Source organism: Fusarium sambucinum, chromosome II, assembly GCF_050947815.1.
Source record: "Fusarium sambucinum isolate potato_lamoka chromosome II, whole genome shotgun sequence".
In the NCBI taxonomy this organism is placed as follows: Eukaryota; Fungi; Ascomycota; class Sordariomycetes; order Hypocreales; family Nectriaceae; genus Fusarium; species Fusarium sambucinum.
In genome coordinates, this window is record NC_139293.1 from 3,676,187 (window position 1) to 3,692,354 (window position 16,168).

A 16,168-nucleotide genomic window follows, 5' to 3' on the forward strand; every position below is an offset into this window, starting at 1 on the left:
GACTCTGCCAAGAATGGCTGAAGCAACGAGAGAAAGTAGGAAGCATGGCGGATTTGACATGTCAAAAAGAAAACAAGGAGGACAACAACGTATAAGAGGTTGGAGAAAAAAACAAGACTAATTTCCTAATATTCCCGCTCGGAAAGTCCCTAAACAAAACAAACACGCTTGTCTGATCACGAAGCTGACCTAGAACCTGCTCCCTGGTTTCGGTACTGCAGGGTAAATGTGTTTATTCCTCTACGGATTTCAAGGAGTCTAACAATACAACCCACTCACACTTGATCGTCTTTCGACACCACCCGGAGCAGGAAGTATTGGCAGGGTAGTAGTAGAGCACCTAAAGCCTGTGGCCTTTGTGAATGTCGAATGCCAGATGGCTTGAAAAAGAGGTAAAAGATTATTATAGGATTTCTATCAATAGGTACCTGAGATTATTTAGTAGACTCAACCCCTATCTACCTCATTGGCTGGCGGGTTTAGCTCAGTTGGGAGAGCGTCAGACTGAAGTAAAACTTCAATCATACGATATCTGAAGGTCATGTGTTCGATCCACATAAACCGCAAAACCTTTTCTTTTTCCTCTTCTATTCGTTTACCACCACGGTCAATCTGTGATTGTCTTTTTTTCTTTTTTTCATCTTTCCGACTACCTACTATGTATGCATGGCACTCACTCATCTATATGAGAAGCATTGGATGTAATATATATCCAAGACTGGCAGTTAGAATGTGTGTTAAGAAGATACATGCTGTCGTTTTTATTAATAAAGTCTTTTCAGGAATTTAAAAAGAACATTTTATATCCACCATTGACAAAGTAACTCCCAGTTACTCTATGGCAAATAGTATGCAATATCCCTCCCTATCAGAGAAATTGCAAAGTCTAGTAGATAGAGTTGCAGATGCTCCAGTAAATGGAAACCTATCGTCATATCGTGCCTAAGCCAGGCAGGACGTCTGCAATGTATTAAATTTTAACTTGGATTATGCTTCAAGTTGAAAGTATCGACTCTACTGCCAAATGAGAATTCACCGATAATTAAATTCAAAATATGAAATCCCATAAACCATGCCAGAATTAGACTTTTGGCTGGACTATAAGAGTCTGTCAATGGTCCATGTCTCCTTGGAAAAGATCTTCCCCAGAACATCAACTGTATCGATCACTCCTCTTCTCTTCTCTACAACCAACCACAAACAAACACGTTCAAGATGAAAACCTCCGCTACCATGGCTCTTGCCGCCACTGCCACTGTCACTGCCACCGGCGGTACTGGCTTTTCAGGTGGTGACGGTAATGCCCTCGAATGGGTTCCTGAATGCGGTGTAAGTTTCCATTAAAGACAAAAGAAATTTTACTAACTCACACGGCGCAGATCACCTGTGTTGATTACGCTGTCAAAACGCAGGGATGTGATCCCAATCTTCAGGAATGCTACTGTGGTTGGGGTTTCTTTACCCCCTGGAAGGATTGCGTCTTGAAGACGTGCGCAAGGGAAGACTTGCCAAGTATGTGAATTCGTCGACATATGATAAGTGCAGCTTGTTGATGTGCTATAGATGGCTATATCTGGGGTATCACTCGCTGTGACCCCAAGAGTTCTATGTACGTCGCTGATGGGGTCTACGATTCGGATTTGAAGGCCCTGAACGGAACGGTGCTCCCCTCTCTTCCCGCAACTCCCCCTGCCTGGTCTGCCTCGCCCACCTTCATTTCCGACTCTGACTGGGCCTTGGAGACCCCTAGGAGTATCGTAAGTTGATGTGCTCCTACTTCACCCGCAACCTCTAACGAGTAATAGAAGAGCAGCGTCCACTCCCCAGCTACCGCCGCCGAGCCTGTCGCCGAGTCCACTGTAGTCGCCGAACCTGTCGCCGAGTCCACTGCCGTCGCCGTCGCTGAGCCTGTAGCCGTCGCTGAGCCTGTAGCCGTCGCCGAGCCCACTACTGTCGTTGTGACCGTCTCTGATGAGTTCAAGAAGAGAAGCATTCCCACAGCAGGCGCTGCCGAGTCCAACACCAAGGCCTCCGCTACTAGCACCACAGCTACGTCGACCAAGCCTGCTACTGTTACTGACTCCGGCTCTGGAGTGACCAAGGCTGCCATGGCCTCTGTTGGCTTGGCCTCTGTAGCGGTCATGTTCCTCCTCATGTAAAAGGAGTGTCGGGCTATCTGGTTTGGAAATGTCTGGAACCTATGGTCAGGGTATGCCATCGAGGGCACACGGGAGAATAATTTTCTTGGTAGAAGATCTTCAAATAATGCTAGAATAGATTGCACACCCTCCCAATAATAACACCAGTTTTAGCAAGATGAATGCCAGATGCGTGCCACTACGAGACATATGGATACGTGTTGTGCAAACCTCCCACTTCTGTTCGCATGCCACAGAATAATCCACAGAGTTCAGCTCCCTAACAAGTATCTAACCCTGCCATGGCTTCTAAGCATGGGAAGAAGTGTTGTGCCTCCTGTTGAGTAAGTAATTGAGAGCCAAGTCATAGCTTAAGAATCTTCGCGCAAAAGATGCATCTCTCTGTTGGATAGTGGGATCTCTTTCCCTTTTCATTGTTACTTGGACGAATTATGGTTCTAGCTTATCTCTATCATTACAGGCGAGAAGCAATAGTCCTCGAGGCCCGAATGGACAAAGGAAGAACATAATTTCAAGATGAGACAATTTAGAGCGGCTTGTCGTATTGACCCTCGCAGGTGTCGAGAACCTTGCCAGTTAACGGCGCGCTACCGTCCTTCTCTTTCGCTTTGTTATCCTGTCTCCTCAGTTTCGCACTCGGTGGACTTTCACAACCTGCTGCAGGTCCCATACAAACAACCTCGCTATTGATGATTAGTAACTGTTATCTAGAAGACAGCTAACTTGTGAAGTGACCTACTAATCTTTATCCACCCGATCACATGTACCGTCGAGTGACAAGGTCTCGTCCAAAAAGGTAGACACAGCAGCAAATTGGTGAGAAAGGATGTTCCAATTGGATTGGAAAGAAGCCATTCTTCCGGGTAAGAACTTCTCGATCGTGGCAAGTACACCCATCTGGGCAAAAGCTTCGCGATATGCTGGAATTCGTCATTTAGCAATGCATTCATGACGCTTTATACGGATGAACCCACAAAGTTTGGCATAATCATCGCTGACAAAGTCATCCTTGTTGAACTCGTTGATAAATAAATCTGTGTCTAAAAAGGGGAGTCAGTTATCTACCATCTTGCAATGAATACAGTCTGCGATACACACCTGAGAACATCTTGCCATACTTCTTGTGACCAAGGTAGTAATCGACGCCATGGACAGCCTCGTGAACCCAGTCCTGAAGCCTTTCGGTAGTATTGCCGTAGTATATCACATCTCCCCGAGGATAGCTGGGAGGTCAGAAATAAACACCACATTACTCGAATCTGTACTTACGTCGTGCAAGCGCCGATCATCGTGTTTTTCAACATCGGAGCCGCTAAACGAGATATCAATACATACTGTCAGACGTAGTGCAGAAAACAAACAACTGACCGAATTGAATTCGAATGTAGTTTCGTAAGCCGATAGGGAGGCGACCAAAGTTGTCGGCCATGTCTTTTACAGGATTCGGCGATTTGTGATGCTGACAGATGACCCAAGGCTGGGGACAGTCCTCATAAAGAACATCGTAGACCTCCATGTCATAGGCATTCAGACCTTCCTGTTCAGCCAGGACTTTGCATTGCTTAGGCAGCTCTGTTCATGATGTCAATCACAGTTCATAAGACGTTTACCCATAGAGATATGCATACTTCCCCATGGCCACTTGGTGAGAGTGTGCGGTGTCTGTGGAAGAGCTTCGAACAGGTCGTCGTCGACGTGGTTGAAGTCCACACAGGGGCACAGAACGGGCTTGTCAAGTTTGCCAAGTACAGGACTTGCGATAGCAAGGATGCTTGCGAGTTTGATGAAGCGCATGGTGGATGAATTTGCTGTTGGTTGACGGGAACTTGATGTGTCAGTTTACAAGTGAAAGGCGGAGATTGTGTGTTCTTAAGTATCCATAACGGTTTAGAGTTCATTGGGAGGCCCCCAAAATTCTGTCATCATGCTTGGTTTGGGCTGAAGGCTGGTGTACTGATTTGAGATGCTGTTCAAGCCATCTCTGGTGTTCTTGTTACGTTGCCCCATCTCATTCGACGTGGCGATAACTAAACGAGTTTATAACCTACTTTAATAAAGTGAATGCTGCTGCTGTACGCCGAGGTCGATCAAGAGCAAATAGATTTCTATGTATTTAAAATGATTCAAGTAAACGCATGCGTGGTTGTTTTGCGAAATAATGTAGTCTGTCGCCTTTGCAAATTTCTCGATGCCATATTGATACAGTATCTTCTCAAGTCAAACAGCTAACACAGAATCAAAATAACGCAGTATCTCATGCTTGCATGAAGCACCGAAACTCAGTGGAGCGAGTCCATCTCCGAGTACGCCCGACTTTGTCTGACCTGTAAGGCAGTTCGAGAAGCCGTTGCCAACCCTTTCCGCCTCGGTCGATCAGCGACAAAGGTTAACTCGATGGCTGGTAGCTCAAAATGGCCACATTGCGTTTTGTTATCATCACCCAAGCCAATAGCAGGGAATCAATGGCATTGCCACGGCCGAGAACTTTCAGAATCCAGCAGAGTGTTGGGGCTGGAACCAGCCATTCAGTATGGTCAATCGGAAATTTCGCATCGAATGCTATGGATTGTTGAGGACAACGCCGTTTATAATGCCGCCAATTTTCAACGTTATCATTCGCTGACAAATTCATGCTCTGATTACTTGCGTTGACCAATCTCTTGTACAGTTGGGCAGTGAACTGTCCCTGCCGCCAGAGTGTTTGACTGATCAACAATTATACATGTTTCGCATACCCATAGATCTTACAGGATAAGCCATGGATGGTTAAATGTAGTTGATCACATTACTGATTCTATCACCGAAAAGCAGTCTTTTTCCCTTCCGAATGGGTCGTGATGGTGAGACATTGAATCTGCCGTAAGACTTTTGTCTGACAGCACGTGCTCGTAGTCAGACTTAGGATAATTCATAGAACTGTAACATTTATAAGTAATTAAAAGTCGATGTGAATCGGCCACAGCATAGCACCTCAATTTCAGCATTACGATCTGTGCAGGTTGAGGATCATCGTGACCAACATGCCCAGAAGTTGCAAAACTCGAATACACTTCACTGTATGTAGTGTTTAACATATCGTATTTCCAATTATCTGATTTATTATAAGGACACTAGTGCGAGTGCGAGTGTGAGTGTGCCGCCAAGCAGAATAGCCTAAAAGCTCGATGCAAGCCTCATGAGGTTGGTATTACATGGTGTGCAGTCTTCGCCAACAGAGCTTCACATGGCGCACTATGTCAAGAACGAACCATCTAGAGTTACTTAAGATGCCCCAGAAACTCGAAGATTGTGCCAGTAGTTGAAGCAATCAGATATCAGACCTTCCTGACCTACAGTCGTCAAAGACACTACCATGAATTTAGAGCAAGAGCCAATGTTAGTGATTATCATTAGAGGCGAAGAGATGGTGATATTAATGAGTCTTCAGGTGGAACAAGGCAGTCTCGCCGACAATGAAACTCGATGGAAACAGCATCCCAGCGGAGAAACCGAAACTGGTATCTGCGCGTGAGTCTGCCGCTCATGAAGATACAGTCGACACTCAGATACAACAAGAATATGATGGATATCTTCATGGTCTGTCACTGGTTCTCATGACCCTCTCATTGATGGTCGGTGTATTGATGATTTCCTTGGACAACAGCATCATTGGTAGGCCTCGAGTTCCAAATACTACACCTTCAGCTTACCAGTCAAAGCAACTGCAATCCCAAACATAACAAGCAAGTTCGACAGTCTTGGTGATGTCGGTTAGTAAGCATTTATCACCAACAAAGTACCATTTCTGACCTCACTCTCCCCAGCCTGGTACGCATCAGCTTACCTTCTGACCCAACTTTCTGCCCAGCCGACGTTTGGCAAGATATACACCTACTGGAATTTGAAATGGGTTTATTTAGCATCGTCGGTAATATTTGAGGCAGGTTCTATACTCTGCGCCACGGCGCCGAGTTCAACAGTGTTCATCATCGGCAGGGCCATAGCTGGACTTGGTGCTGCAGGCGTGTTTTGTGGTGCCATGATCATTATATCCAGGATTGTTGAGATGAGAAAGCGTCCGTTGCTTTTGTCAATCGTGTCAAGTATGTATGGTATATCTTCGGTCATCGGTCCCTCACTCGGTGGTGTTTTCACCCATTCCAAGCAGCTGACTTGGAGATTTTGTTTTTGGATAAATCTACGTGAGTGAACTCCTATCATCCTTACGAAATGGTGTCTAATTTTCTATAAGCACTGGGTGCTTTGATGGCTGCCATCATCATCTTGTACTACCCGTTGTCTCTTGGTGAAGCGCCAGACAAGGATAAGCCCTTGAAAGAAAAGGTCCTCGGCCTAGGACTCAAGAGCGCTGTCCTTCTTGCAGGAACTCTTGTTTGCTTATTTCTAGCACTACAGAATGGTGGTTCTGTTTATCCATGGTCTGATTCGCGTGTCTGGGGATGCTTCCTAGGATTTAGTCTGCTTCTTACTCTTTTTACGTATATCCAAATACGACAAGGTGAAGCGTAAGCCACCCAGAGCAGGGCTGATTCCAACAATGGCTGACAATTAATAGAGCTTTGATCAAACCTCGTATTGTTTCTCAACGATCAGTCCTTCTCGGATGCATGTTCTCTGCCCTCTACCAAGGCGCAATGACTACGCAGACGTACCATTTGCCCTTCTACTTCCAAGCAGTCAAAGGTGTGGACCCTCAGATGTCAGGTATAAACATCCTCCCGCATGGAGTGACGACTACTGTTGCGACTCTTATAATCGGCTCCGTTATCACATGGCTTGGGTACTATATTCCTTTCATGTGGATGGGCTCGGCTATCTTCACCACTGGTGCAGGACTGCTATGCACTATTGATCAGAGCACACCATTGTCCCAATGGTTTGGCTTTGAGGTCCTTGCAGGTGCGGGGTTTGGTATAGCTATTCAGATTCCCATTTTTGCTGTTCAGGTGGTTTTGAGTACTGCAGACATTCCTCTAGGGACAGTTTTGGTCATTATATCTCAAGCGCTTGGGGGATCTGTGGGGCTCTCTATTTCTCAGAATGTGTTCCAGAATTCGCTTCGTCAAAGGCTGAAAGAAATCAGCGAGATTGACGTTGAAGCTGTCACTGCTGCAGGTGGCATTGACTTGGAACATATTGTCTCAGGCGAAAGGCTTTCCTACGCAAGGGATGCTTTCCGGTATGGTGTGTCTAACGCGTTCGTTGTGTCGACGTCGCTCGCTGGTGTCGCATTCTTGGCGAGCATCGGAATGGAAAGACGGAAGATAAAGTCTAAGAAAGAGAGGGGAATTGAAGCAGAATTGAGAACTCGAGAGATTTAACCGAGCGGTTATATCAGCCCACGAATATAGCATGTCATAGATAAGAGTCAATCCAACGTTGTAATGGCGGTTAAGAACATGCATTCCCTGTGATTGTTTCTATTCAATTTCATAATATCGCGCCGGCATTATAATTATGAGCCAATTGGGCTTTGTCCTACTCAGCTGAACCTCTTGGGGGAGATCATCAGATGCGAAGATCATCATCTCCGCATTTGTCCCAGGTTGCACTGGACGGACCAGTATACCCTCTTCGGCAGTCTCAGGCCCAAACGATCGAAGCCTGCACGCCGAAAAAGGCAACGATTGGTAAAAAGCAAGATTCGGCCCTGGAAATCAACGCACTAGATGCAGCGCCAGCGCGCATGACCACTTTAACGTTCGGCGATAGTCACGAATTGAATAGGAGACTACTTTCGGTTAAACTTGAACACGTGAAATCGTAGACAGAACATTTGGGGTGTATATCAATGCAGCCTTCCTTTCTCTGGTCAGTATTTGTGCTATAGGCCAAGTCATCATTCACTGCGAAAATGACTATAGTCAAAGTAGCTGCTATCACTCTGGTTAACTTTGCCATCCTGGGCTCAGGCGCACTAGCAAAGGGCTCAGATGGCTTCATCGCTGCACCATATTACCCAGCACCTTATGGTGGATGGGTAGAAGATTGGGCAGACAGTTATGCCAAAGCTAAGAAGCTCGTTGATTCTATGACGTTGGCTGAGAAGACCAACATCACATCTGGTACAGGAATCTTTATGGGTATGTCAGAAAAGAACCGATAAGAGACAAGCTACTAACGCGACATAGGGTACGGAACCTTGTCCTTCTCTCAGGCCTTGCTGACAACATAGTCCCTGCAATGGTAATTCCGGATCTGCTGATCGTGTTGGTTTCCCTCAGCTGTGTCTGAACGATGCAGCCAATGGTGTACGGCAAGCTGACAACGTCACCGTGTTCCCTGATGGAATCACTGCTGGGGCGACCTTTGATAAGAAGCTGATTTACGAGCGCGGCGTAGCGATCGGAAAGGAAGCGCGCGGGAAGGGTGTGAATATTTGGCTTGGTCCCTCCGTTGGTCCTATCGGCCGAAAGCCCAAGGGCGGACGTAACTGGGAGGGTTTTGGCTCTGACCCAGCTATCCAAGCCATTGGTGCTCGAGAGACCATCAAAGGTGTTCAGGAACAGGGCGTTATCTCGACTATCAAGCATCTCATCGGGAACGAGCAGGAAATGTACAGAAGACAGACCACCGATGTTGTATCTCCAGCATATTCTGCAAATATCGGTAAGCTATCACTCACCTCATCATCAACCATTGTCTAATTATACCCAGACGATCGAACTATGCATGAGCTCTACCTTTGGCCTTTTGCCGAAGCTGTTCGAACGGGTGTAGGAGCAACAATGACTGCTTACAATCGAGTAAGTTATAACTATTTATCAGTACCCAAGCAATGACTCATTATGATTAGGTTAACGGCACGATGTCCAGTGAACATTCATATCTCATTAATGCATTACTCAAAGACGAGCTTGGATTTCAAGGCTTCGTCATGACTGACTGGCTTTCTCAAATCACTGGCGTCGCATCGGCCATTGCGGGTATGGATATGAGCATGCCCGGTGACCCAGTCATCCCGCTTCTTGGTAGATCACTATGGATGTACGAAATGACCCGCGCCACACTCAACGGATCAGTCCCCATGGAAAGACTTAACGATATGGCCACTCGTATCGTCGCGACTTGGTACAAGTTTGGACAAGACCAAGACTTTCCCAAATTAAGCTTCGACACCAACACATATGATGCTGTAGGCCCTCTGTACCCTGGAGCGTGGCCCAACTCACCGACGGGAGTCGTCAATAAATTCGTCCAGGTGCAAGATGATCACGACGTGATTGCCCGACAAGTCGCACAGGAAGCCATCACTATGCTCAAGAACGATAACAACCTTCTGCCACTCAGCAAAAAAATCCCTCTAAAGGTTTTTGGTACAGGTGCCCAGACCAATCCCGATGGTGCTAATGCTTGTGCCGATCGAAACTGCAACAAAGGCACGTTGGGTCAAGGCTGGGGATCTGGGACTGTCGACTACATGTACTTGGACGATCCCATCGGCGCCATCAAGAAAGAGGCTAATGATGTCGCATTCTACAACACCGATAAATTCCCTTCTGTCCCGAGTGCGACTGACGATGACGTTGCAATTGTTTTCGTGACTTCGGATGCGGGCGAGAACACATACACGGTCGAAGGTAACCATGGCGATCGGGACGCTGATAAATTGAACGTGTGGCATGGCGGAGACGCTCTCATCAAAGCTGCGGCTGGGAAATACAAGAATGTTGTTGTGGTGATACATACTGTCGGACCTGTCCTGCTTGAACAGTGGCATGACTTGCCCTCGGTCAAAGCAATTCTCGTTGCCCATCTTCCTGGACAAGAAGCTGGCAAGTCTCTAACGAATATTCTGTTTGGTGATGCATCTCCCTGTGGACATCTACCATACAGCATCACCAAGAAGGAGGATGACATGCCCGAGAGTGTTGTGAAACTTATTGACTCTGGCTTCACCGATCCACCACCAGATACCTATTCTGAAGGTTTATACATTGACTATCGTTGGCTCAACAAAGAGAAGATTCGACCTCGCTACGCTTTTGGTCACGGTCTCAGCTACACCAACTTCACGTACTCGAACGCGACCATCAAGAAAATCACTACACTAACCCAATACCCTCCCAAAAGGTCAGCGAAAGGTGACGTCCTGGAATATTCCCAGGATATTCCCGATTACAAAGAGGCCATCATGCCAAGCAACTTCAAGACAGTTTGGCGCTACCTTTATTCTTGGCTTTCAGAGTCTGATGCAAAGAAGGCCGTTGAAGCAGCTGGAAAATCCAAATACCCTTACCCAGATGGTTACTCGACTAAGCAGAAGACGGCTATTCCACGTGCAGGTGGCGCGCAAGGCGGAAATCCAGCGCTCTGGGACGAAGCTTATACCATCTCAGTACGAGTCACTAACTCAGGCGCTAAATTCGCTGGAAAAGCTTCTGTTCAGGCCTACGTCCAATTTCCGGAGAGTGCCGGATACGAGACTCCCGTCATCCAACTTCGTGATTTTGAGAAGACGGGGATCATCGAGCCAGGAGAGAGTGAGACTGTGCAATTGACTTTGACAAGGAAAGACCTGAGTGTTTGGGATGTTGAGGCGCAAGATTGGCTCGTGCCTAAACCGGATGGAGAGTATCGGGTCTGGTTGGGAGGTGCGAGCGATGCCCTGGACGTTGTCTGCTATACCGATGATCTGAGTTGCGACGACGATGTTGAGGGACCTGTATCATACGATTGATCTTGTTTCCCATTCATTTACGGATAGATCTTCAATTTAACATGAGCTGAACGCCACTGCAGCAAGTCAGGCTAGCTGTGTTTGAAACCCAGAACGCCATTGACGATCTTCATTCATGACGGGCTGTGATGCGTATGCAGATGCTGTACGGCTTAACCAATCACGACAACATTTAACGCTGACAGGAGAACTAGAAATATGCAATTCCCCTGAGTTGTGCATGCAGCTTTTTACCACACCCCTTTTCACGGCACAGCTGCTATTGTAGTGCATTCTTATTACCTTGTCGGCCTGACGTAGAAACCGCGTAAGTTTTGATTTGGTTAGGTCAGGTCAAAGTTAGACATGAAGTAAATGATGGACCAGGTGGAATTGTGACGGGCTCAGGGGTACACCCTGTCTTGTCATGACTAATTGTGCAATCAGGAGCATTTTGAAACGTAAACCGCAGGTGAGATCCGCAAAATATGATTCTTACAAAAAAAGAAAAGGAAAAGAAAGCTATTTTAGTGGATTCCGCCTGTTCCTTGAGACAAGAGATAATTACAGGTGCATTAATTACCGCGCGGGGGAATGACTTTTCAACACGGTCTATCGAAGACACTAACAATTAACTAATCGGAAGATCGGGAACTCATCAGACAAAAATCACATGGGTTGGTACTCTGTATCTTCAGTAGGAGTTGACTAACCCCTGTGACCAGAACGCCACTTGGGCCCCCTGGCAGCCTGGTTATCGTAAATCATCCGTAGCGCGACTTTTGAGTTGGAACGGTCGCACAAGGTCGAAATTGATGGCGTTGTGGTCTTTTCGGAACTTGACGAAATGAGGCACAGGACTGCTCTCCTTATTGGGGATAAATATTGGTCTTGGTACTGTAGGTAAAGTGGTATTCTCGCTTTCGTTTCCTTGTACGGCACAGGCTCACCGGTATGTCGGTTAAAGGGAAACGACAGTCGTTCCATCTCACTCTCCTTCTCTGTTCTAGACGTACCTGGCTGCCTGGGTAGGTTATCTTCCAGACAGCCCTCGTGATAATCCAGGCTAGTCTAGCGAATCAACGGTCCCTCTAACTCAAGTCGGTCTGGGCCGATCAAGAGGACCAGGGGTAATTTCAGTGGAGTCAGCGCCAAGTTGATCTCTGTCGGGCGAGAACCTTCAGTGAACGTGCAAGTATTTCCTTGGCCAGTCTTGTTACCCAAAAAAAGCACACGTTGCGCCACGAGCAGGGTATATACGAAGGGACTTGCATTTTGATCTGCAGTAACTGCAGCCTCAATTCGATACAATAACGAGAAAAGTGTCAGCAAGATGGAAAAAGGAAAGCGTCGCTGATGCTGCAAATCCTTCGGATAGTTAGTTACACACTTGGACAGTAGAAGCAGTTCGTCTTGGATCATTCAAACCAAACCAGTCAGCATCTCAATTGCAACGCTGCACATGAGCAGCACTTTTGTGCTGTCTCACGTCATCGTGTCCCATGCTCGTCATTCATACAATAGATGGTTAGATAGCACCTAGACTACAGTGCACAGAGTAGACAGACAATTTGCTAAACGCATCCATGTCGAGGTCATCAGAGACCGGCCGAGGCACTAGCGGAACACCTTTATCCCCTCTGTTGTTCCTCTCTCCCGAGACCAGTACTGATGCTCTTGCCATTGTCTTGGTGGTTGCGTCCCCAAAAAATAAATCGCAGCGATTGGCCTTCTCATTTCAGCTGACAGGGGTTCTCTGAAGTCTCTAGCCCACAGACTAGTCCAGATCATTGGCTACAAGGGGCTAATATGACACTTTCGCTCACAACCGACCCATCATCCATAATAATACCTACATATAATATCTGTAATGCAAATGCAGTCTCTTGGAAACGTGGTGCACAGCCCTCATGCACGCACTAGATTGTCTGTAGCCCTGGACGCCTCAACTGAACGGGCCTTACCTTGCGGGCCTGACTGACTTGATTTGTTGCTTGGCTCGTGTGCTGTCATGCTGTCCAAAGCCTTTTCGTCCATCTTGAGTAACGCCCGGTCAATGAGGGAGGGGGGTGAGCATGCGAGATGTATTTTGCAGCGTGCATACGTATGTATTGTACTTTGTATTATACCGTAATAGTGCATTAAATCAATGTACTCAGTTAGGCGTCCCTCTCTGAAAAACAAAGCGCGAAAAAGTCAAAACAACATTGAGAATAAAGAGATAAATATGTTTTACGCGCCGCTTTTACTGTTTCCTTGGCTCCTCCTCCACTGCTCATTCACTCTTCTCACTCTCTCTTTTTATTCCTTCTTTCCCCCTCAGCCTTGTTTCTTCCAAGTTGCCACTCTTGGTTAGAACGTTTTAGGCTTGATCACTTTCGTTTTCCCTCTCTCCTTCGCCATGAAATCTTTCTACACCTTGGCCTTGTGCCTCGGTGCCCTCTTTGATGGCACCACTGCTATTCCACCCGAGGAGCAAGGGCAAATGCCTGGCAAGTTCGCCGCTGCTCCTCCTGTAGGATCCAACCCCATTGATCGTAAGGGATGGACTGTTCGATGCTCCAGCCAAGCACCGAACTACCCCTGTGCCAATGCCATTGATGGCAGCAAGGACACCTTCTGGCAGACTCCCTATGGCACTACCAACACGCCGCCACCCCACTCAATCGTTATTGATATGAAGCAGACTCAATACGTGAGTGGCCTGCAAATCACACCTCGCCAGGATGGCAACACTCGTAACTGGATTGGTCGTCATGAAGTCTACCTCAGCTCTGATGGTTCCAACTGGGGTTCTCCCGTTGCTTTCGGAACATACTGGGGAGACAAATACCCTGTCATCACAAATTTTGAGACTAAGCCTGCTCGATACCTTCGATTTGTCGCTCTTTCTAACGTAAACAACGACTTTCCTTGGATTTCCATCGCCGACTTTGTTGTCTACAATGCTCTCAAGTACAACCCTCCCAAGAACGGTGTTGGCAAGTGGGGGCCTACTCTTGACTTTCCTGTCATTCCTGTTGCTGGTGCCGTCGAGCCTGTATCCGGAAAGGTTGTCATCTGGTCTGCTTACCGTTACGATGCTTTCCAGGGTACTAACCCTCGTGGTGGTTTCACTCTCACCTCTATCTGGGACCCCAAGACCAACGTCATCTCTAACCGCAATGTCACCAACAACAAGCACGACATGTTCTGTCCCGGTATCTCCATGGACGGAGAGGGACAAATTGTTGTGACTGGCGGTAACGATGCTAAGAAAACAACCATCCTTAACCCTAACGGCGAGTGGGTTCCTGGCCCTGATATGCAGATTGCTCGTGGTTATCAGTCATCTGCCACCACTTCCGATGGACGTGTGTTCACTATCGGTGGTTCATGGAGTGGTCCTCGTGGCGGCAAGAACGGCGAGATTTACGACCCCAAGGCCAGAACTTGGACATCCCTTCCCAAGTGTCTTGTTGGCCCTATGCTTACCAAAGATAAGGAGGGTGTCTACAAGGCCGACAACCACGCTTGGCTCTTTGGTTGGAAGAAGGGAAGTGTCTTCCAGGCTGGCCCTAGCACAGCCATGAACTGGTACTACACCACCCGAGGCACTCAGGGTGACACCAAGGCTGCCGGAACCCGACGCAAGAATGGTAGAGTCGACCCTGACTCAATGAACGGTAACTGTGTCATGTATGATGCCGTCGATGGCAAGATTCTTACCTATGGAGGCGCCACTAGCTACCAGCAAGCTCCCGCTACTGCTAACGCCCATGTCCTCGCTATTGCTGAGCCAGGATCTGTTGCTCAGACATACCTCGTTGGAAAGAATGGCGCTGGTAACTTCGCTCGTGTCTTCCACACTTCTGTTGTTCTCCCCGATGGCAATGTCTTCATCACTGGTGGACAATCATACTCCAACCCTTTCACTGATACCAACGCTCAGTTCACACCTGAGATGTACATTCCCACAACCCACGAGTTCAAGAATCAGCAACCTAACACCATTCCCCGAACCTACCACAGTATGTCTCTGCTGTTGCCAGACGCTACTGTGTTCAACGGCGGTGGTGGCCTCTGTGGCGGCTGCACTAGCAACCACTTTGACGCTCAAATCTTCACTCCCCAGTACCTTCTTGATGGCAATGGCAACCTTGCTACCCGCCCCAAGATCACGGCTGTTTCAGCTACCACCGCCAAAGTCGGCAGCACTATCACTGTCACTGCTAACAGTGCCATTAAGAGTGCCTCGCTAATTCGTTACGGTACTGCTACGCATACCGTCAACACTGATCAACGACGTATTCCCTTGGCGCTGACTGGGGCTGGTACAAACAAGTACTCTTTCAAGATCCCGAACGACTCTGGTATCGCGCTACCAGGATACTGGATGCTTTTCGTACTCAACAACGCTGGAGTGCCCAGCGTTGCCAGCACGATCAAGGTGACAGTTTGATCCTTGAAATAATTTTGAGACTTAATTTTTGTTTTGCGAAGCTATATAATAAGGGTACATTTCGAGACACGATCATAAGAATATGATCTTCTATGTATATATTCACACATCCTTCAATTGGATACATCCATCGACATTAAGTCCTACTAGAATCTCTTTAAATACAGCGGATACTTGATCTCCAATATCTTACCGACAGACAGCTAAGTATAAATACGTCCATTGTCGTCTTAAACTGGTATCCCGAAATGCAATTGCCGACAAACCTTATTTATTGCATGAACGGTCCCTTGAAGTAACATCAACTTCGTGTCAAAGCGCTTATCCTTGCAATAATTATCATCAAAATCAAAGTGAACTGCCGTATTCTAGACTCTCATGTGATGCTAGGATATTCCCAATACTTTATCCAAGAATAGAATCTTCTGACTTTTTGAAGATTATGCGCTAATAACCATTGACTTGAATCCGAGAACCGGGAACCAGGTTGACCCTCCTCCTTATTTAGAGTTTGGGCTCACATGGATGATGGCTGTAACAAAGCGCAGGTGACATTATCACACCCATATCTGTGAGGCGTGGTAACACAGCGTCTCTGACTCTTGAACTATACACTAATACGAAAAGGTGTTAGACAAAAGTACAGGCTACGAATTTATGATGAGGCGTGTGATTGAAGCTCGGGTGATTATGCTGTATCACGATAAGGTTGTTCTGATACCAGGATGGAATTAAGACATTAGATCATAAAATATCCCAATTGAAGCCACATGATAATTAAAAGTGCCGATTAACACGATATCGCATTTGACATGAAATATTAATATGCGAGGGTGCAGGGTAGTCGTTGTATCTTATAGTACGTACTACCAAACAGCGCATTTCCATTAGCATTTGCGCAAGGTTACG

General features: G+C 47.0%; 5 protein-coding genes across 5 annotated transcripts; 4 read left to right on the forward strand and 1 right to left on the reverse strand.

The window, feature by feature from the left end:
- Positions 1-1,215: 1,215 nt before the first annotated feature.
- FSST1_008091 (CFEM domain-containing protein) lies at positions 1,216-2,159 on the forward strand (the record flags this gene model as incomplete). Its single annotated transcript, XM_083224939.1, has 4 exons — positions 1,216-1,329; positions 1,380-1,512; positions 1,564-1,757; positions 1,806-2,159. 4 exons carry the CDS (start codon positions 1,216-1,218, stop codon positions 2,157-2,159), a joined length of 795 nt encoding a protein of 264 aa, XP_083084052.1.
- A 526-nt stretch (positions 2,160-2,685) lies between these two features.
- FSST1_008092 (uncharacterized protein) lies at positions 2,686-3,953 on the reverse strand (the record flags this gene model as incomplete). Its single annotated transcript, XM_083224940.1, has 7 exons — positions 2,686-2,842; positions 2,899-3,079; positions 3,134-3,199; positions 3,258-3,382; positions 3,429-3,471; positions 3,528-3,731; positions 3,788-3,953. 7 exons carry the CDS (start codon positions 3,951-3,953, stop codon positions 2,686-2,688), a joined length of 942 nt encoding a protein of 313 aa, XP_083084053.1.
- Positions 3,954-5,511: 1,558 nt separating this feature from the next.
- On the forward strand, positions 5,512-7,480 carry FSST1_008093 (MDR family MFS transporter; the record flags this gene model as incomplete). Its single annotated transcript, XM_083224941.1, has 6 exons — positions 5,512-5,534; positions 5,587-5,810; positions 5,858-5,908; positions 5,963-6,340; positions 6,391-6,664; positions 6,715-7,480. 6 exons carry the CDS (start codon positions 5,512-5,514, stop codon positions 7,478-7,480), a joined length of 1,716 nt encoding a protein of 571 aa, XP_083084054.1.
- A 533-nt stretch (positions 7,481-8,013) lies between these two features.
- On the forward strand, positions 8,014-10,839 carry FSST1_008094 (beta-glucosidase; the record flags this gene model as incomplete). The annotated part of the gene is made up of 4 exons (XM_083224942.1): positions 8,014-8,246; positions 8,335-8,768; positions 8,817-8,905; positions 8,956-10,839. The coding sequence occupies 4 exons, from the start codon at positions 8,014-8,016 to the stop codon at positions 10,837-10,839; spliced, it is 2,640 nt and encodes an 879-aa protein (XP_083084055.1).
- Positions 10,840-13,219: 2,380 nt separating this feature from the next.
- FSST1_008095 (galactose oxidase family protein) lies at positions 13,220-15,259 on the forward strand (the record flags this gene model as incomplete). Its single annotated transcript, XM_083224943.1, has 1 exon — positions 13,220-15,259. The coding sequence occupies one exon, from the start codon at positions 13,220-13,222 to the stop codon at positions 15,257-15,259; it is 2,040 nt and encodes a 679-aa protein (XP_083084056.1).
- Positions 15,260-16,168: the final 909 nt, after the last annotated feature.